The following is a 22,545-nucleotide window of genomic DNA, read 5'->3' on the forward strand; positions in this document are numbered from 1 at the left end:
GCTGAGCAATAAACACACATAGCCAATGATGACATGCTGTCGCAACACATTATGTGGTTTCCTGTTTTACTGTAGGTTCTAATGACATCCCTTGACGTTCCACCACACAGCACAGCTTTACATTGTCCAATCTCATTTCCCTGCTGTTCAATACTGAACAACCCAATAAGGAGACACAATCTGGATATATTTTAATCATGTTGAGCTTTATCTAATGAGCAGACTGGAGAACCCACCTGCCAGTCACTGTAATGAGTTGAAAACATAAAATACAAGTGTGTTTTATTGTAACACCAGATAGGTGCAGTGAAATGTGCTGTTTTATAGGGTGAGGCATAGTTGTACAGCAGACCTGGAGCAAATTAGGGTTAAATGCCTTGCTCAAGGACACAGATTTTTTATTTTTGGGGGGATCGGGTTAGGCTAGGCTAGGCTACCTGCCAACGCTAGGCTACCTGCTGCAATGATCACTCACATCAGATATCAATCGCTCACACATCTGCCCCTACTCTATTATCAGGCCTTTGTCTTTTGAATGTCAATGTGTCATTATGTCATCATGGTTCTCAGTAAACATGTAATAAAGTATTTAAGGTGACTTAGATTTAATCAAAACAAAAATCCCAATTATTATTTATACTTTCATTATTTTCCTACCTCTGGTTTTAGCAAGGATACATATCTAAGGGATTATGATTAATATACTTATGAAGTCAGAAGTTTACATGCACCTTAGCCAAATACATTTATACTCAGTTTTTCACCATTTCTGACATTTAATCCAAGGAAAAATTCCCTGTTTTAGGTCAGATAGGACCACCACTTTATTTTAAGAATGTGAAAGGTCAGAATAATTATTTATTTCAGCTTTTATTTCTGTCATCACATTCCCAGTGGGTCAGAAGTTTACATACACTCAATTAGTATTTGGTAGCAATGCCTTTAAATTGTTTAACTTGGGTCAAATGTTTCAGGTAGCCTTCCACAAGCTTCCCACAATAAGTTGGGTGAATTTTGGCCCATTCCTCCTGACAGAGCTGGTGTAACTGAGTCAGGTTTGTAGGCCTCCTTGCTCGCACACGCTTTTTTCAGTTCAGCCCACACTTTCTATATGATTGAGGTCAGGGCTTTGTGATGGCCACTCCAATACTTTGACTTTGTTGTCCTTGAGCCATTTTGCCACAACTTTGGAAGTATCCTTGGGGTCATTGTTCATTTGTAAGACCCATTTGCGACTAAGCTTTAACTTCCTGACTGATGTCTTGAGATGTTGCTTCAATAAATCCACATAATGTTCCATCCTCATGATGCCATCTATTTTGTGAAGTGCACCAGTCCCTCCTGCAGCAAAGCACCCCCAAAACATGATGCTGCCACCCCCGTGCTTCACGGTTTGGACGGTGTTCTTTGGCTTGCAAGCCTCCCCATTGTTCCTCCAAACATAACGATGGTCATCAGTTCTAATTTTGTTTCATCAGACCAGAGGACATTTCTCCAAAAAGTACGATCTTTGTCCCCATGTGCAGTTGCAAACCGTAGTCTGGCTTTTCTATGGCGGTTTTGGAGCAGTGGCTTCTTCCTTGCTGAGCGGTCTTTCAGGTTATGTCGACATAGGACTCATTTTAATGTGGATATAGATACTTTGTACCTGTTTCCTCCAGCATCTTCACAAGGTCCTTTGCTGTTGTTCTGGGATTGATTTGCACTTTTCGCACCAAAGTACGTTCATCTCTAGGAGACAGAGCGCATCTCCTTTCTGAGCGGTATGACGGCTGCGTGGTCCCATGGTGTTTATACTTGCGTACTGTTGTTTGTACAGATGAAAGTAGTATCTTCAGGCATTTGGAAATTGCTCCCAAGGATGAACCAGACTTGTGGAGGTCTACAATTTTCTTTCTGTCTTGGCTGATTTCTTTTGATTTTTCCCATGATGTCAAGCAAAGAGGCACTTAGTTTGAAGGTAGACCTTGAAATACATCCACAGGTACACCTCCAATTGACTCAAATGATGTCAATTAGCCTATCAGAAGCTTCTAAAGCCTTGATATCATTTTATGGAATTTTCCAAGCTGTTTAAAGACACAGTCAACTCAGTGTATGTAAACTTCTGACCCACTGGAATTGTGATACAGTGAATTATAAGTGAAATAATCTGTCTGTAAACAACTGTTGGAAAAATAACTTGTGTCATGCACAAAGTAGATGTCCTAACCGACTTGCCAAAACTATAGTTTGTTAATAAGAAATTTGTGGAGTGGTTGAAAAACAAGTTTTAATGACTCCAACCTAAGAGTATGTAAACTTTTGATTTAAACTGTATATTGACTGATGAGACTTAGCTACATAGCATTTTAGATAATGTTTAGATTTATCTGAGAAACCATGCATGAAAAATTAAATTAAATGTAATTAATCACATGCTTCGTAAAAAAAAAAACAGGTGTAAACAACAGGTGTAGACTAACAGTGAAATGCTTACTTTACGGGCCCTTCCCAATAATGCAGGGAGAAAAATTGAAAAATTGCATAAAAAGGTTTTTCCCTCAGCCTCAAACGGCCCTCTTTACAATACATCCAAATGTTTGTTATCACATAATTATTGCAGAAAGGTCAATGTAATGTGGAAAAATACAAAGGTTGTAGCAAGGCAGCTATAGTTATGCAAGAGCTCTATGTACATTTACAGAATATTACCATTTTATAGCATGATAAATAAACTATTTTTATTTTGAGGATCAAGGAAGAATTGCATCATGATATTCTTTATCCAGAATCTTATTCAGTCTTATTGATTTGTGTTAAGCTTGGTGTTGACAGCGATGAATTAAATCATTGTGTTAACAGTAAAAATATTTATCATATCACAATGTGTCCAATCGCAAAATAACCAGCTAGTGTCCATAATTTAAATCTTATTACAGAGATTCAATCTTAAATAAAACACTGTTCCAAGCTAAAATGTGATACTATCTGTGGAAATGGGTCAACTATTCAACAACAAGTTTGATTTGACAGGCTCTAAAATTGAAATACTCTCAGAAAACAACAGACAGGGACTGGGCCCTTATTCTGTTGTTTTGGAGGCCGAATGGAATACAGTATTTTACATTGAGCCGTGGACCAGTGGTGTGATCGTATAACTGGGCGTTAAATAATTAACCGTCCTCTTACCAGGAGCAGCCTCTGTAATTTTAGACCTTAATTAATCACCCGGGAAACGCTCCATTCTTGGAACCATTTATTTGCCAACAGACTCGTGGAGAGGGACAATAGACATTAATTAATACTAGATATCAGTGGTCAAATGTGCCCCCATTCAAGACTGTAAACACACCCTGTCCAAAATGCGAGGCATACGACAGCATTTTGCTGAAATGGCACGACCAAGATTTATGATCCCCTTGGCTGTAAAAAATGCCTGTTAACAAAGCTCCATAATGTAGATCTCCCTAACACAAACACACGCCTGTTATCCCAGACCGACGCATATGCATAAGATGAATTGTAGTCTGTTGGTCAATGTCAAACTAATGTTACTTAAATTTCGCAAGTGTTTTATAATGCTCCATCATTCTTAGGCAGCGTAGAGAAGATGGGATAACATTCTGGTTCTATTTCAAGCCAGGCTGATACCTAGATAGCCCATATCCCATTTGGGGCAGCAGTGGCCTCTAATGCGATTTCTCCTCCCTCCCAGGTTGTTATTTAAGTGCTGCAAATGTCAATCTCAATTCTAATGCAAAGGTCAAACCCAACATTTTGCTGAGGATGGCAGCTCCAAAAAAAAGTCTGCCTAACAGTCTACAGATACAGTCTCTCAAGTACCGAGAAGAAAATCATTTGTGTCAACAATTCCAGAGTCATATACAATACAATATAGATATATGGATTTCCAATTAGTCTAATCGCCCTAAAGCATTTTGAACGGTTTGTGTAAACAGAATTTGTGGTTCACTCTCTCTGCCTTTATCTCACCTTTATTTAACCAGGTAGGCCAGTTGAGAACAAGTTCTCATTTACAACTGCAACCTGGCCAAGGTAAAGCAAAGCAGCGTGACAAAAACAACAACAGAGTTACACATGGGATAAACAAACGTACAGTCAATAACACAATAGAAAAATATATAAATATATATACCACTATGGCAATAAATAGGCCATAGTGGTGAAATAATTACAATTTAGCATTAACACTGGAGTGATAGATGTGAAGTTGATGTGCAAGTAGAGATACTGGGGTACAAAATAGCCAAAATAAATAACAATATGGGGATGAGGTAGTTGGGTGGGCTATTTACAGATGGGATGTGTACAGGTGCAGTGATCGGTAAGCTGCTCTGACAGCTGATGATTAAGTTAGTGAGGGAGATATGTCTCCAGCTTCAGTGATTTTTGCAATTCGTTCCAGTCATTGGCAACAGAGAACTGGAAGGAAAGGCGGCCGAAGGAGGAGTTGGCTTTGGGGATGATCAGTAAAATATTTCCTTGCTGGAGCGCGTGCTACGGGTGGGTGTTGCTCTGGTGACCAGTGAGCTGAGATAAGGCGGGGCTTTATCTAGCAAAGACATTTTGTGGTCAATGAATGTGCAGTCCTTATTCATCACACTAATCTACTGGCTACTACTGATTTAATGCAGTGGCTGAATGTGGCCCAGGGGCACACATACCTCATGGAGTCATATACACTCAGGGAGCACAGTGTTTAGAAGAGACATGCATTGTGGGACAGCTGTATGAGAGGTACATTTATGAAAGTACTGTACAGTAACTGTAACCATATTACAGCAATGTGCAGATCACTTTTGGTTACCGACAAGTAGTTAAAAGAAAATAGCATTATTTGTTCAAATTACACAACACAGTTCAAATCAAATCAAACTTTGTCACATGCGCTGAATACAACAGGTATTGAGCCTTTAACCAATAGTGCAGTTCAAGAAAGAGTTATAAAATATTTACCAAATAAACAAAACAATTATAAAACAAACACAATAAAATAACAATAACAAGGCTATATTATAAGGTCACAAGGCGAGACCCAGATGCAGACACTGAAGGCAGATGGTTGGAGTCTTAGATGTTTATTAATCCAAAAAGGGGTCGGCAAGAGAATGGTCATGGACAGGCAAAAGGTCAAAACCAGTTCAGAGTCCAGTAGGTACCGAAGGGCAGGCAAGCTCGAGGTCCGGGCAGGCAGAATGGTCAGGCAGGCAGGAGTCCAGAAAACAGGCAAGGGTCAAAACCAGGAGGACTAGCAAAAGAGAAGAGAAAAAGGAGTACGGGAAACAGGCTTGGGGGTAGTACGGGCTTGGGGGTAGTACGGGCTTGGGGGTAGTACGGGCTTGGGGGTAGTACGGGCTTGGGGGTAGTACGGGCTTGGGGGTAGTACGGGCTTGGGGGTAGTACGGGCTTGGGGGTAGTACGGGCTTGGGGGTAGAAGCTGTTAAGGAGCATTTTGGTCCTAGACTTGGTGCTCCGGTACCGCTTTCCGTGCGGTAGCAGAGAGAACAGTCTATGTCTTTAGTGACTGGAGTCTTTGACAATGTGTTTGGACCATGATCGTGTGTTGGTGATGTGGGCACCAAGGAACTCTCGACCCGCTCCACTACAGCCCCGTCGATGTTAATTAATGGGGGCCTGTTCGGCTCGCCTTTTCCTGTAGTCTACGATCAGCTCCTTTGTCTTCCTCACATTGAGGAGGTTGTTGTCCTGGCACCACACTGCCAGGTGTCTGACCTCCTCCCTATGGGCTGTATCATTGTCGTCAGTGATCAGGCCTACCACTGTTATGTCGTCAGCAAACTTAATGATGGTGTTGGAGTCGTGTTTGGCCACGCTGTCGTGGGTGAACAGGGAGCACAGGAGGGGTCTAAGCACACACCCCTGAGGAGCCCCAGTGTTGAGGATCAGTGTGGCAGACATGTTGTTGCCTACCCTTACCACCTGGGGGCAGCCCGTCAGGAAGTCCAGGATCCAGTTGCAGAGGGAAGTTTTTAGTCCCATGGTCCTTAGCTTAGTGATGAGCTTCATGGGCACTATGGTGTTTAACTCTGAGCTGTAGTCAATGAACAGCATTCTCACATAGGTGTTCCTTTTGTCCAGGTGGGAAAGGCCAGTGTGGAGTGCGACTGAGATTGCGTCATATGTGGATCTGTTGGGGCTGTATGCGAATTGGAGTGGGTCTAGGCCTAGGGTATCTGGGATGATGCTGTTGATGTGAGCCACAACCAGCAATTCAAAGCACTACAAGGCTACCGAAGTGAGTGCTACGGGGCGGTAATTATTTAGGCAGGTCGAAAATGTCAGTTTAGACACTTGCCAGTTGGTCCACGCATGCTTTGAGTACATGTCCTGGTAATCCGTCTGACACCCCAGTTTTGTGAATGTTGACCTGTTTAAAGGTCTTGCTCACAGCGGCTACCGAGAGCGTTATCACACAGTCGTCCAGAACAGCTGGTGCTCATGTGCATGCTTCAGTGTCGCTTGCCTTAAAGCGAGCATTAAAGGCATTTAGCTCATCTGGTACGCTCGCGTGACTGGGCAGCTCCCATCTGGGTTTCCATTTGTAGTCCGTAATAGTTTTCAAGCCCTGCCACATCTGACGAGCATCAGAGCCGGTGTAGTAGGATTCAATCTTAATCCTGTATTGACGCTTTGCTTGTTTGATGGTTTGTCTGAGGGCATAGCGGGACTTCATATAAGCGTCCGGATTAGTGTCCCGCTCCTTGAAAGCGGCAGCTCTAGCCTTTAGCTTGATGCGGATGTTGCCTGTAATCCATGGCTTCTGGTCGGGATATGTACATACCGTCACTGTGGGGACGACGTTGTCTGTGCACTTATTGATGAAGCCGATGACTGAGGTGGTATACTCCTCAATGCCATTGGATGAATCCCGAAACATATTCCAGTCTGAGCTAGCAAAACAGTCCTGTAGCGTAGCATCAGCGTCATCTGACCACTTCCGTATTGAGCGAGTCACTGGTACTTCCTGCTTTAGTTTTTGCTCGTAAGCAGGAATCAGGAGGATATAATTATGGTCAGATTTTCCAAATGGAGGGCAGGGGAGAGCTTTGTATGCATCTCTGTGTGTGGAGTAAAGGTGGTCTAGAGTTTTTTTTCCCTCTGGTTGCACATGTGACATGCTGGTAGAAATGAGGTAAAACGGATTTAAGTTTGCCTGTATTAAAGTCCCCGGCCACTATGAGCGCCGCCTCTGGATGAGCATTTTCTTGTTTTCTTATGGCCTTATACAGCTCGTTGAGTGCGGTCTTAGTGCCAGCATCGGTTTGTGGTAGTAAATAGACGGCTACAAATAATATAGATGGGAACTCTCTTGGTAGATAGTGTGGTCTACAGGTTATCATAAGGTACTCTACCTCAGGCGAGCAATACCACAAGACTTCTTTAATATTAGACATCGCGCACCAGCTGTTAATGACAAATAGTACAAATATTATCTCATTTGAAAAGATAAGTTTTCCAGTTTCCTTTCATTGCATTCAAATCATTATTTAACATGATTATATTCCTGTTGCTTATACAAGTAGTTAACAAGTAATTACATGATAAAACTGAAATGGATTGTTATGTGCAGAGGAGAATATAGCAGAGGAACATTTGGAATGAACACAGGCTACAATCTATCTAGCTACCACAGTACATCACTTTTAATGGACCACTCCTACAGGTGAATGAACAAGAGAATAGAATGGCATTCCATTAAACTCTAGAACCCTGTTTAAAACACAACCACCATGATTCACAATAACACCTCTCTAAACACAAAACATCCACCTGCTATTCTCAGGACATCTCACCAGCTCTCACCTGTACTGTAGCCTACCAGTGACACCTGCTGGGTACAGGCCTGTCACGTATTACCACAGAGGAGTTACAGGGGGAAAAGGCAGCATGATAGAGAGAAAGCCATTAAAAAGTGCAGCATCTCGGAGTGGCTCTCCCACAGCTACTGATTAAAGCTGATGGCCGTAGGAACTCTGTAATTACCTACGGTGCCTATTTTCTTCAGAGAGGAGGGAGGGAGGCTGCAGGACCAGGTGTAAAACAGAACATTTTAGGATTATTTCCTAATAGCATCATAAATCTATTCATGCGTCACTGTTACCGACAGCAACTGACTGCCACTGGGATAGCATGATTAGTGCACCTGCTACCAACATGATGCTAGGATTCAGTTGACCCTCACTAAATATTTGCATATTTTCATTAAAGTATACCAGTGTCATACAGTGGTTATAGAAATGAAGGTATACAATAGGCCTACCACTTCAGCTCATACATCGTTAATCTATATATCTATTTTTCTACAGATTTTAAAATAAAATGTTAAAGATTGTGGCATGATAAAGATAGTAAAAATGGAATTGAATTAGTTTAAAATGCCATTGGGTGTGACATCTAGTGGGATGCATATTGTGACAATGAATCAGAGGGAGGTCAGAGTAGACGAGCTGGGATAATGTGATTGGGGAATGATGTGTATCCCACAGCATGCACACGAGCACACACACACACACACACAGGATGCCCTCCGGCGTCATCCATCTCTGCATAATTTAGACCATAATTTAAACTCAATCATCGTCACTTCAACATCCAGCCCAAGTGCTAGGCCACTGGAGGTCTGCCACAACTGCTAAACCTTAAGTGGGTTGGTGGCACTGCTGTCCCCTCGGACATGCACTTAATAGGAGTGTGGATGCATCTATACTAATATATGAATACATAATGTAATCATATATTACTTACTGCTTTCAGATAAGACTATTCTTGGCCATAGCAGCACACAAAATGGCTTAAAACTGCTGCCAAACTTAGAGCACTTCTCTCAACAATACAGTATACAAGCCAAGGGGTGTTTTCTCAGAGTTGTGAGTGTGTTTGTGTTCTCTTCTCCTCATATTCAGTAATAACATTAGCAAATTGTCAAGTTATGCTCATTTATGCTCCAGAGCAAGCCCACACACTACATAGAGACTACTAGAGTACATATCAACCCAATAAGGACATACACTGCATTCGGAAAGTATTCATACCCCTTTACTTTTTCCACATTTTGTTACATTACAGCCTTATTCTAAAATGGATTAAATAGTTTTACCCCCCTCATTAATCTACACACAATACCCCATAATGACAAAGAAAAAATAGGTTTAGACATGTTTGAAAATGTATTTTTTTAAATACTTTGTTGAAGCACCTTTTGCAGTGATTACAGCCTCAAGTCTTCTTGGGTATGACGCTACAAGTTTGGCACAACTGTATTTGGGGAGTTTCTCCCATTCTTCTCTGCAGATACTCTTAAGCTCAGTCAGGTTGGATGAGGAGTGTCGCTGCACAGCCATTTTCAGGTCCCTCCAGAGATGTTAGATCGGGTTCAAGTCTGGGCTCTGGCTGGGCCACTCAAGGACATTCAGAGACCTGTCCCGAAGCCACTTGGCTGTGTGCTTAAGGTTGTTGTCCTGTTGGAAGGTGAACCTTAGCCCCAGTCTGAGTTCCTGAACGCTATGGAGCAGGTTTTCATCAAGGATCGCTCTGTCCTTGTAGGTCCTTTCGGCAAACTCCAAACTGGCTGTCATGTGCCTTTTACTGAGGAGTGGATTCCGTCTGGCCACTGTACCATAAAGGCCTGATTGGTAGAATGCTGCAGAGTTGGTCGTCCTTATGGAAGGTTCTCCCATCTCCACAGAGGAACTCTGTCAGAGTGACCATCGGGTTCTTGGTCACTTCCCTGACCAAAGCCCTTCTCCCTTGATTACTGTTTGGCCGGGCGGCCAGCTCTAGAAAGTCTTGGTGGTTCTAAACATCTTCCATTTAAGAATGATGGAGGCCACTGTGTTCTTGGGGACCTTCAATGCTGCAGAAATGATTTTGTATCCTTCCCCAGATCTGTGCCTCGACACTATCCTGTCTCGGAGCTCTACAGACAATTCCTTCAACCACATGGCTTGGTTTTTGCTCTGACATGCAAACTACTACTATATAGACTGTGGGACCTTATATAGACAGGTGTGCACCTGAGCAAAGGGCCTGTATACCTATGTAATAAGGTATTTGTTTTTTATTTGTAATAAATTCGCAGACATTTCTAAAAAATAAAAATAAAACTTTGTCATTATGGGGTAGTGTATAGATTGAGATTTATTTGTCCTTTTTATCCATTTTAGAATAAGACTGTAATGTAACAAACTGTATAAAAGGAAAGGGGTCTGAATACTTTCCAAATGCGCTGTAATAGCGTACTATTAAACAGATGAGTCCAGGGAAACAAAAGCCATGTGAAACTGCTGATGCCAAGTTCCTCCCCTTGCTCTCCAGCCTGCATTGCCCTTCTATAGAGTCAGCTAGGTCTCCATGGGGACAAGGCAGAGCAGAGTGCTCTCTCCTCTCCACAGCTGCGTCCTTCAATGGACACTCAGACTGGGTGTTAATTACAGAAAGACCACTGTCTCACCATGCAGCAGATGGGCTTGGTCAGCAACTTCACTAGACACTTTTTGTAGGCGAAATCTCCTTTGTGATTTCCCCGGCCCATACGGAGCGATTTGTGATCGCCTTACACTGTAGTATACTGCCCCCTGGCAACGGAGTGCAGTACTGCTAAGGAAGATATTACCATTTTCTAAACTACGGAGAAGCTACAGTGAGAGTCAACTGCAAAAAACCTGAAAACAATCTGTCATTTAATGGTATATCAAAACGTTATATTAGGCCATGGAAATGGAGCCATTCATTTGATTATTTGTAAAGCAGTAAAATTTGTCATAAAACAATACAATCAACGCATAGTATTCCACCACAATCTAGAGCCTCATCTCTACTATACCATGACAGAAATCACTCACAGAGCCAACAAACAGTCCAACCTGATCTACCATATAAAACAAAATATGCTAGTATATTCTTGCAGGGATTTATTTTTTTACATTTTATTTTACCTTTAACTAGGCAAGTCAGTTAAGAACAAATTCTTATTTTCCTAGGAACAGTGGGTTACTGCCTTGTTCAGGGGCAGAACGACAGATTTCTACCTCGTCGGCTCTGGGATTCGATCTTGCAACCTTTCGGTTACTAGTCCAATGCTCTGACCACTACACTACCTGCCGCCCCAGGGATGGTATGTTGAGTCTTGCCAGTGTAGTGAGTTACGTTACAGTCACACTCCATTGTGTGATTAAATGTTGTGGCGGTCAAGGTGACGGTGACAATGGACATGGTAACCAGTGCGATGGCTGTCACGGGAAAGGAAACCACCATGACGATGTGGATGGCGATGGTGATGACGGTGGCGTGAGCGGTGGTGGCGTTTATGATGTCGTGGCCCCTTATCCCTGAGAAGCAACGCTTTGAGCAGTCTGGTGAACGGGAAGCGACCTTTGCCACACAGCGTCCCCGTGAAGTCGTCCAGATCCAGAGACCACACCATGGCTCCACCCAGCTCCTGACGCTGCAGCGCTCTCATCTGCAGAGGAGCAGGAAGGAGTTTTACACATAGCTGTGATAGTTATCGGATCAAAGTTAGTCGGCTGGCTGAACCTGGCGTAATTACAAAATGGGTTGATTAATGTGCATTGTCCCCGTCAAATAAAGTAACAATGTAATGCAACTGTATCGGCTTGCTTGATATATAAAGACAGGAAATGTGTTGCACAGATGCTGTACTGATGTAAACATGTACCTTCTCCCTCAGGATATGTATATATTCAAAGTTCAGCCAGTGATCGCATTCATGTGCCTGTATCAGCTTCTTGCTCTTATCAAATGTCACCACCGCCCCACTTTTGAGGTACTGACACACCTATAGAGTGGAGCATAGAGACAGAACCTGTCAGGAATGTCAGCAAAGTTGGAACAAACTTTATTGACACTTGAACCGTAACAGGGTTCCTATTGCACCAGGTATGCTTTTTACCTCATGGTAGGCCATAACACGTACAGTAGTATCAGTCTCAGTATATTCCGCTGCGTCCTCTTGTAGCTCTGTGTCTTCCTTGTCAGAATTGATCTCGTTCCTCAGGATTCGGGGTACAGGTGAGTAGGCAGGGAACCCCAGAGTCAGCTTCTGGGAATCCACTCCCTGAGAGAGCCAGTACTGCACTTGGTTCTGGGAAAACAGTACGGCATAAAGGATCAATAGAAGAGACTAACAAACATAACATGTTCTTTGGAAATCATGACAAGTAAAACCAGCAGAAACAAACTTGGTGTCCAAGTCATTTCAATCAGCTCTACCCATCAGGAATACAATGATGAAGTCATTTATTTGTACTGAACTGTAGTGAGTACTTCTCTCTGAGGTGTGTCCATAGCTGGATGCTTCCGGCTGAACAATGGACTGATGTGACCTGACATTCCCTCCAGTGGCCCATGGAGGCCAGAGGTCACCAAGGAGATGAAGTCAACATACCTACAGGGTCAAAAGTCAGGATTACCTTCTTAGGAACATTTTTCATCACATGGAATAGCTGTAAAATAATATGTGGTGTGGTCTATCAACAAGTACTTCAATGAATGACATGTTACATGATTATGCCGTTCGTACTGTCCCTTTTACTGTATCAGATGTCAATCTAAAACTGTGAGAGGTGAGTGTCTCTCTCCACCATAGTCCCATACTCCCTGGTGCTGTGTGTGGACTCACTGGGGGAAGGAATGTGCATCGTAGGCCTCTCTGGCATAGTCCTCCAGGCCTGACACTGCTGTGGAGAGGAGCAGGGCCTCAATCCCTGAGACACGAGCCTCCTCCTGAATTCCTCCACGCAGCTCCTATGTTTGCACACACACACACACACACATTTCTCACTTTCACAACATCAAATGAAAATGCAAACAAGAAGTCATCTCAGCTCTTACCTTGAGCAGATTAGTGAATATATGTTTCCCCCCCTGTGCTACATTAGAAGCAGAGCGAGGTTGCCACACCACATCCAGTCCATCAAAGCCCTCCTGCCTCAGGTGTTTCAGAACAGACTGGACAAACATCTTCCTCCTGGTGTTGTCAGAGGACATTTTTAGGAGCCTATGGTGGAGGGATGGTTGAATGTTACTGCTTGGGTGAAAACTTTTCAATTCCAAAAGCACTTACAATTATTACTCTACATGTGAGTGGGGTACTGACCTGGTATCCGTAGAGTTCCTTCCCCCAACAGCAAGCAGAGTTTTCAGATCTGGGTTCCTGGTGGAGGGCAGAGAAGAGATGGAATTATACAACCTGATGGTTGTGGTAGTAACACACACACACACACACACACACACACCCCTCTTTGAGCATGTTGAGGGAGTTGCAGAGGGTCTTGTCCTCCTGTGTGAAGGGTGTGATGTGATAGTCCTGGTCCAGGTCCATGTAGGCCATGATGATATGAGTGCAGACGAATGGGTCAGCCATGTCCAGGCTGAAGGCAAGCATGTCAGGATGGTGCTGGGTCCTGCTGTTCACATAGCACACCAGACGGTACTCTTCCAGAGTACACATGGCTTTAGTGACCACCAGGCTGAACCAAACAAAAACTAAATGGAAGAGAGCAATAGTTCAGCAATGTGCAACTACTCTACAGTACAATATCTAATGTAAAGGCAAGGCTACCATTTATACCGAGGAGATTACATTTGAATAAGCCTACGATGTTCCTTACCTGCTGCCACATTCATGTTGTGCTGACATCCAGGTGGGAACTTACATCTGACAGGGCAAGAAAGTAGGATCTAGGAAAATTATCGCTCAGGTTGTTTTTGTGCCGAGAAAGTCCACATTCTGTTTTGTCACACTGATCTATATTTTACAGCTTTTAAAATAGAGCAGGAAAACACCACAACTGTACAATAAGATAGATGTAATTTGATTTTACATTGTATGCTTTAGCAACAGGTTTAGTAATTGAATATTATGAATTCAAACAAGTTCGTTTCAAACATTTGATTGTTTCAGTGTTGTGTTACATCATATTCCACTAGAGGGAGATTGGTCCATGTTGACAACTACCCGTTATGCGCATACAATTTAATGTAAAAAAATGTAAGAGGCTATTTGAACTATAACGGAATGTGTTAGATCAAATATGTATATTTTATGTAAGTTCATGTTGATCAGTCTATATTGTAGTAGTTTGTTCAAATCAAGAGAAAAACTAACATTCCACAGGTAACCTAATTAGCCTAGATACCGACATTATTGCTGTTTATTTGCGTGCGACTTAACACACCTGTCCTCCCGTGTCTGGATAACACCGGCGAAGGTCTCACTTCAAATTAGGAAAAACATTACTACATGTTCTCACCTCCAGGAGAAACAAATACACTGTGCTAGTCCTACTAATCACAACATGGGCCTATTGACCAACCACTTCTTTAAACCGTCGCACCTTCTTCTTCTGTGGACTTTGTATGTCAGTTGCAACCAACTTGAAGGTGCATTACCGCCACCAACTGGACTGGAGTGTGGACCAGAGACAGTCAAGGTCTGGAGGCTATACGTGCGCTCTAGCTAAAAGTCCGCTATCTGAGCCCTGCATGCCTAGAGCACCGTACCGATACCAGAGTGGGTACACTCGCTATAACGCAACATTTTTATTGTGGGAAAAACATCAGTAGAGTTGAAAATGCGATGGATACCCATTTTACTTGTATTTTTTATTCCGTAGCCTACACGGGAATGTAACTGCAAAAGGTATTTCTTTGTGCATTATGTCATCACGCAAAAAAAATTAATCTGCACAAGTCCATTTGATGGAAACATATTTTTGTATATATTGGTATGAAAATCTGTCGCCAATTGGATGGAAACCTAGCTATTGAGGTGAGGACATGGCCAATGTGGCCATCATAATCACCTTTCCCAATAGTATACAAATACGCTTGTATATTTAGAGAACTACAAAAACAGAGAAAGGATTACAGGTTAAATGTATTTGATTGGATTAAATGCTAGCGTCATGAAAGGTGCAACAGTTAGGTGTGATCATTGTCGGGAGGAGATGGAGACAGTGGTCATGTTCTATTTCAGTATGGGAGGGAAAGGGATTGTTATTAGATTTTAAGAAGTAATGGGGTTGAAGAGCCAGAATTAAGTGAACTGCTGTGGAAATCTTCAGCGGATGTAGTATTTAGGTATTTAATGATGTATTTTGTTTCCTTGGGGTTTACCAGGGGCATTCAACCCTTACACTATGAGGTCTGTAGCCTACTGGTTTTCTGTTCTACCTGATAATTAATTCCACCCACCTGGTGTTCCAGGTAAAAATCAGTCCCTGATCAGAATGGAACAATGAAAAAACACAGTGGAACTGGCTTCAAGGTCCAGAATTGAGTTTGAGGGGCCTACATGATGAGATTATTATTGGCAAAAAGAGCAAGATTATTTTTAATTGTCAAACAGCAGCCAAGCATCGATCATCATGTCTCCAGAATAAGACCCTCAGTATTTATTGGAAAGGAGCATCAAGCTCATCACCTTTCACTTTCCCCACCTTGTGAAGTTCATAACTTATTTCATCTGCAGCCTAATACACTGCCTGCTTTCCAGACAAGTCACAGTGGGAGGACCACACATGTCATTGCGTGACTCCAAGTTTACTTCCATGTGATGGTTATTATATAAACATTTGCACATAAAAGCGTTTCCACCAACATTTCTTGCATAATTAATATCCCACCTTGTCTAGAGTATTTTGTTTTTTGTCGACATTTGGAAAGTTTCCATTGGGCCTATCATGACATGTTTTTATCTGACGTGCGCTTTTACTCACATGAAAAAGGTTGGATGGAAACCTGAATAGTGAGACCAGCTGTTCAGTCACTACAGATGTATTTTACAGTATAGACTGTCACGTGTTTATTATCATGATTTTTGAGATCATCTAAGAACTATTTGCACAACACACAATCATTGAGATGCAGAAATGGACTGTTCAGACAACACTTTTTAGTTTTGTTTATTATCAACCTAAATGAACATTTTCCTCGATCTTCATTCATTTCATACATTCTCCATACATTCAGTAGTAAAAAATCCCATGTTCAAAACAGTTCCTGTGGAGAGATAAAGGATGATTCAGAATGACTCTGGGTCGATAGGTAACCTAACGATTAGTAAACGGGAACCATCCTGTTTTACAGTTTGCTTCATCGAGATAGATTCTCCACAACAGTGATAAATGGTTCCTTTAGTCAGTGTACCTGCTCCAGATCCCTCTCCTCATCCTCCTGAATATAGAGGACCAGCTCCTTCCTCTCTTTCTCTGTCTGCAACCCCACAGAGAGACACACTTCAGTCAGGGAGCCTCTCCTTAACACCTAGCTAACTCAGGACTACACACACATACAGTACGTGATCATCTACACATGTATTTTATTATTGCACTGCTCTTTTGAACTCAACTGCTGTGTCTGTGATATCATCTGAACAAGTGATCAGAATGGTCATTCTAGTTCCAGGAGGCCATAGAGGTAATGGGAGGGAAAATAAAGGAGAAACAGACAGACGGCTTGTCTTTCTCATGACCTCTGGCGACAACAGGATTCAAAGTGAAGTTGAGAAGTAGATGTTATAGGTAGTGGTGCCAAGTTTTCCCTGGACTTGTGTTGTGTGATTTGCCTGTTTACACTAACTGCCCCAGATAAGGTGGTGGAGGTTGAATAGAAAGGAAGCAAGTGAATGTGCAGGGTGAGTACCAGGAACACAGCTAAGAAAATTCCCACCCTAACTTATCACACTGCTCCAAATGCCCCCTTATCCCCACCAGACGTCAGAACAGTATCTACCTATCTCTTCCTTATATATCTTTTAAAATCTTAACTGTGTAATCACAGACGTTCTGTGAAGTGTTTGAGCTGGATTTTTTTTCTATTGATTGGATAACTCAAAAAGAAGTGTTCCGTCTTTGTCTTTGCCCAAATTGCAAACAAGACATAGTTAATGTGTACTGGGTGTAGATGATTTACATAGAATAATCCCCTGCCTCTTGATTTACTTTGTCATTACTAAATGAGGATCTGTGAAGTGATTCATGGTCATAATGATAAGGTGTGGGATTAAGTGGGACCTGCCTTTTCAGAGGTTTCGGTGTTTCTTGACCTCTGTTGGGCACAGAGGATGGCGTCATGGACGGAGAGGAAGAGGTGACCTTGGGCGATATTGCCCTCCTCAAACACCCCTCCCCCCTCCAGCTCCTCGTACACCTGTGCTGTAGACACACACACCCGAAACCAACAAAGTAATACAAGGAGAAAAACTAGGGAGCTTAGGGACGTTGCATGCCCTCTATGATACGTGGATTTTCTGTGTAAGTAATGTGACAGACATGGGCTTTTGTGTTAAGGGACTGAATTTTCCACCCAACGTTGTGGAGCTCAAATGACCTTAAACATTCTTTTGGATCAGGAAGCCCAAGGCATTGCATATGTGATTCAGCAGAAGAACAGAGAACACTTTGTAAATGAATGGTAAATTGAATGCCAACCTGCGCTATTCCCTTTGATGAATCACCTCTTTATCTCAATAGGAAAAAGTGAGAAGGAGAAGGAAATTGAAAATTCTAGACCCTATTATGGTCATGCTGAGATTGAATTTGAACCATTAACTGTGTTCTATGTAATCTTCTATGTGCCCTTAGTTTGCGCACAGTGACTCAGCTTTTTCTCCTGCAAGTAAGATTCTGTTCCCATGACTACATTTGAAAGTCACCTAGCTACGTCATGAAAACTAGATCTTACCTTGAACATTGGCCAAGTAAAGCTTGATCCCCAGCATCTCATAGCTTGAGTTCATCTGTGAACAACAAGCGCACAACAGCACACATCAAGCCTCAACCAATTCTATGAGAGCTGCAGTGCATATCACTGCAAATGTTCAAATGCATCCTGCACTTTCAGACTTGTTAAAAAAATGAAATAAAATGGGATACAGTAGTATCCCCCATCATCTCACAATTCCTATACTGCAGCTAGCATAATAGCAAACAAATAGCCAAGGCTTCAGCTAATGGGGACCCAAATAAAGGGAAAACAAAGAAAAACCAAATGGCTAGCTGTCTGACCTTGATGAGTACTTTGATTCCCATGAGGTCTATGAAGCAGACCCCTGCCAGGTCCAGGATGAGGGTGTGGAAGGGCCTGGGTTGAGAGTCCAGGGTAACAGGGGAGGAACTTGGTTGGTCTGGGTCGGGAGGCTGCTCGCCCAGCTCAATGTCACTACAGTGGAAGTTGACATAGCTGGTTGGTGATGGTGGCGGGTAAGGATTGCTGTCACCAATGTCAAAGTCATTCTGAAGCTCTATCTGTGACATGGTCTAGACATGGGGGAGGACATAACCACAAAATAGTCAACATAAGATAGCTAGTTTAAAGTAACTCTGTCCATTTTAATGCATGAATGCCCTTTGACCTGACGCCCCTTGACCTCTGACCTCTCACCTGAGACTTCATGGTTACCAAAGAGCAGGGCTTCTTCTTCTTGGTCTTCTTGTTTTGGCCTTCTAACTCCTTCTGCTGCTTCTTCAGAAACTTCTTCCTGGCTAAGAGAAGTTTACTTGGGTCCAATCCAGTCTACGCACAAACACACATACACAAACACACCATATGGGAAACGAGTCTAAACATAATTGACTTTGCATGTCAGAGAGAGGGATATGGCCATCCTATAGTCATTAAAGTACCTTTTTGATGACTTTTTGTCTGAATATCTCTGCATTGGCAAAATAGAGAGGGGAGCAGTAGTTCACTATTTTCACCCCCTCTACACATTTCACCTACAGAAAAAATAAATTAAAATGTCTCCATTCCATTGGATAGATTCACATTCATAAAACCTTGCTATGAAAGAAGACACAAACATAAATCCAAAGTAAATGGTGAATACGATGTTTTATTACCTTGCTGTAAATCTTGGGATTTTTGTAGAGATCTGTGTCCATGATCTGAGCCATCTCTGAACCATTGCGACTGTGAAGAACCAAATATAATGAATAATATCATTTTTTACCATTATAAAACAGATGACTATAGCAAATGTTCCCGTTTGTGACTTTTATTGCGCAATCAATGTTGTTTTACTTACAACTGGGTCTGGAAAATAACCACGAGGACGGAGAAGCTGACTCCAATGGCAACTCCGTAAGGCAAACTCAGGAAGAAAGTGGCTAAAAAGGACACCACCCACACACACTGGACAAGATACGGGATCATTAGAGCAGTAGATTTGACAGTGTTTGAGTATCGTCGCCAGAGCTGACACGTAACATGTGGATTATTTGACTCACACAGTCCAGTTTGCTCTTCTTCCAGAGGTAATATGGGTCAGAGAGTTGCAGCAGTGTGTTCTTCAGGTTGATCGCTATCAGGGCTCCCAGCACAGACTACAGGAATAAATGGTGATTAAAACACTCGCTACCTTCGACATGTTATTTGTAGATCATGAACGTGTATGATATAAGATGAAACAAAGACTTCTTTTGATTTTCTACCTTCAGTGCTACTGTACGTCAGTGATTCTCAACCAGGGGTCTAGGATGCCTGGGAGGCCTCAGAGAGATTTCAGGGGGTCCCTGATTTGAAAGCGCTTCAGTGGGCCCCGGCATGGAAAAGGTTGAGAACACCTGCTGTACGTCACTGTTCTTATCTTTTATTTAATGCACTGAAATAAAGGTCCTCACCTTTGGTAGTGGTTTGAGGAAAGCCCCCAAGGCCAGCATGGTGACCATGACCACCAGCATCACACACAGACTGGCAAACTGTGAAGAGGAAAGTAGAGGAGAGATTGATTATTGAGACAAGACCACAATATTACATACTGTTGTGTACTGAACAGAGCTCTTATGAAACTTGGTACGTTATGTTAGTCAGTCAACCAGAAAGCAAATTAACAATTGAACGATTATGAAGTGAATTGTTAGGCGTAAAAGTGAGAGGTATGTTCAATGAATACTGTGTTGTCTAGTGCCGTGCAACGTTTCTACGTGGTCCTGCCTCACTGCTCCCTGTGTCTGACCTGTGATGTTCCCCCAGCATTGTCTACCGCCAAGGTGACAGACAGAGCACAGCAGATCACATGGATCTTGAAGAAAGACCCCAAGAAGTTACTGCAGCCCAGAGCCAACATCTCCTGCACAGAAACGCACACTCCTATCAGTGTTTATAGTACACTATGATGAGTAATGGAGACTATAGTCAGACAGCTTAGACAGGGATTTGGTGGCATTACATTTTTTTTTAAATGGGACAAAATGGGGTTTTCATCTCATTTGAAGAAAAAAAGACGAAGACATGCTTGTCCCCTATTCATACCTGGTTGGGATCCACATCGTAGCCATGCTTTGCTGCCAGTGTCCTGCCCATAGCCAGGTTGATCACATAGCCCACAATAGCCAGGGAGAAGGCTGTGCTCAGCATGTCATCCCACTGAATCACTGTTGGGAGGATCGGAGCAGGAAATCTAGAAGAAGAGGTTGGGACCACAGCATCTACTGTGTAAGGATAGACTGTAAAACAGCCATAATAGCAAACCATAACAGTAAACTTTTCTGGTAATATTCTGTCCCCCTTACCCTAGCGGAATTTCTCCCACTATGTCCATGTGATACTTCTCAGGCAGGTCCAGGGGACCTGATATGGCTGTGGCCACTACCACCTGTCCAAATGGAAGTTCTGGTTTAACCATTTATATTGGTCTTACAACTCCATAGCATAGCATAGCATAGTATAGCATAGCACAGCACAGCATAGCATAGCATAAGAGGAACAGATTAGTCTCCTCGATTACTCACAACAATGATCTCCATGGGGATGGGGAAAGGCAGTTTGTGACGGAAGTGTGCACTCAGCTCCTTCACTGTGATGAGTACCACACTACTGACCAGAGCAAAGACCAGCGAGGCTATGTTGGTGTCAGGCAGGCCATAAAAAATATCTTTTAGAGTCTGGGACAAAAAGGGACATCATTTTGGCAACTTTTAGAAACTATAGAGAGGGGCATCATGGTTAGTGTAAGTAGTAATGTAGTTCTGCATGCATATAGGAGACTTACATATATGGTGGCAAGTGGTCCACTGTAGGGAGGTACTTTAATACCAAAGATGTACTTCAGTACAGAGATGAGGATCTGCAGTCCTGCAGCCGTCATGAAGCCCCTGATGAACGACTCAGACAAGTAGATGGCCACGAAGCCAAACTGCATTAGGCCCAGGCCCATCTGTTCAGATAGAATTTGTGTCCCAGGTCACTTACAATTATGAAGACAGTATTATTTTCACGATACCACACTAAGGTAACATATTGTATTGACACTGTACAATGATGAACTAAGCCTCTATGTGGCCCTCAGGCAATACCTGGATGACGGCAGTGAGACAGGCCAGTGTTCCAGAGATGCCCAGTCGAACCTCGTTCATCCTGTCCTCATCCACTAGTGTAGCATTGAGGGTGGCATTGAAGTGGCTGAAGTCAGACTCAGGGGCCAGACTCAGACACACCATTCCCACCATGATACTGAGCACAGCAAAAGTACCTGGACATAGAGATCACTCAATCACATCACACTTTAAAGAGATAGTATTTCATCTAAATTCTTCAATTATCCTTTTACATGTAGATTTACCGTAGATTTACAGTACCTGGGACCATTTGGTGAGCAGTGCCCATGAAGAAGTAAGGGATGAGAGGAAAGAAGGAGGAGTAGAGGCCATTGACAGGAGGCAGGTTAGCCAGCAGAGCAAACGCCATGCCTGTACAGAACATGACTCATGAATTGAATGAATCATAAACTCTTGATAATAAATTGTAACGTTAAAAACATCACTAGGAAACTATTCTGCTTCCAACTCTCATCTGAGATAATATATAGCAGGACAACAGCTCAAATGATGAGACACCAGAAGGAGGAGACTGACAAACCCTGAGGAACCTGAATGGTGCCTGCGCTGACCCCGCTAATGACATCACACAGCAGGTTCTCCTTCACCTTGTACTTGGGCAGCCAGCTCAGGATAGGCAGGTGTCTGAACAGCAGGGACTTGAGTCGAGACCCAGAGCACCTAATAACGTGCATCAGCATGCAAGTCTGGTTAGAACAGTCACCCTATTGCCTCATAGCTGGCTCCTCTTTATTTGATATAGTACCAGCTCAGTTCTCTCTAGGGGAACATACTGGTTTAAAATGTAGATGTCGTAATGAAAGTACTCAAGTGTTGTTAGATGAGCTTTATTGACTCATGAAAAGAGACAAACAGTTGTGGGCTTTTGATAGTCAGCAGAATGTAAACGTTGTACCTGAAGCATTTCTTCACTTTCTCTCCTATGGGGAAGGCCCGTTTCTTCTTGTCAAACTCCCCATCAAAGTCTGGGAGTGAGTAGGCTGGCCTGTTGATCACATAGCGTGGGCGCTCTTGTTGCATGGTTTCAGCCAATCAGAGGATAGTTAGACAGGCCAAGAATTGACGCTAGTATCCATGCAGCTGCACTGAGGTGTGAATGAGAGATTACATTGCATTGATAAAATGACACAACATTCCTCAAAAATTAGACTGGTCCAGATCTGTT

General features: G+C 42.8%; 1 protein-coding gene and 1 pseudogene across 1 annotated transcript; both read right to left on the reverse strand.

Annotated features, from left to right (window-relative positions):
* Positions 1–7,391: 7,391 nt before the first annotated feature.
* LOC139368513 (chitinase-3-like protein 1) lies at positions 7,392–14,365 on the reverse strand (annotated as a pseudogene).
* A 1,552-nt stretch (positions 14,366–15,917) lies between these two features.
* On the reverse strand, positions 15,918–22,541 carry LOC139368514 (solute carrier family 26 member 9-like). Its single transcript, XM_071107503.1, has 20 exons — positions 22,276–22,541; positions 21,901–22,040; positions 21,621–21,731; positions 21,339–21,514; positions 21,035–21,199; positions 20,775–20,927; positions 20,556–20,638; positions 20,296–20,443; positions 20,000–20,113; positions 19,665–19,742; positions 19,272–19,367; positions 19,070–19,176; positions 18,885–18,954; positions 18,669–18,761; positions 18,427–18,558; positions 18,051–18,302; positions 17,728–17,782; positions 17,062–17,198; positions 16,192–16,257; positions 15,918–16,044 (listed from the first exon to the last, which is right to left on the reverse strand). The coding sequence occupies exons 1-20, from the start codon at positions 22,398–22,400 to the stop codon at positions 16,033–16,035; spliced, it is 2,313 nt and encodes a 770-aa protein (XP_070963604.1). The 5' UTR covers positions 22,401–22,541; the 3' UTR covers positions 15,918–16,032.
* Positions 22,542–22,545: the final 4 nt, after the last annotated feature.

This window comes from Oncorhynchus clarkii, chromosome 16 (assembly GCF_045791955.1).
Source record: "Oncorhynchus clarkii lewisi isolate Uvic-CL-2024 chromosome 16, UVic_Ocla_1.0, whole genome shotgun sequence".
In the NCBI taxonomy this organism is placed as follows: domain Eukaryota; kingdom Metazoa; phylum Chordata; class Actinopteri; order Salmoniformes; family Salmonidae; genus Oncorhynchus; species Oncorhynchus clarkii.

Coding starts and splice junctions, on each gene's coding strand:
- LOC139368514 (XM_071107503.1), bottom strand. CDS start 22,400: ATGCAACAAGAGCGCCCACGCTATGTGATCAACAGGCCAGCCTACTCA. Junction 18,559..18,668: donor GACAAAAAGTCATCAAAAAG/GTACTTTAATGA, acceptor GTTTGTGCGTAG/ACTGGATTGGACCCAAGTAA. Junction 16,258..17,061: donor ACACCGAAACCTCTGAAAAG/GCAGGTCCCACT, acceptor GTGGGGTTGCAG/ACAGAGAAAGAGAGGAAGGA.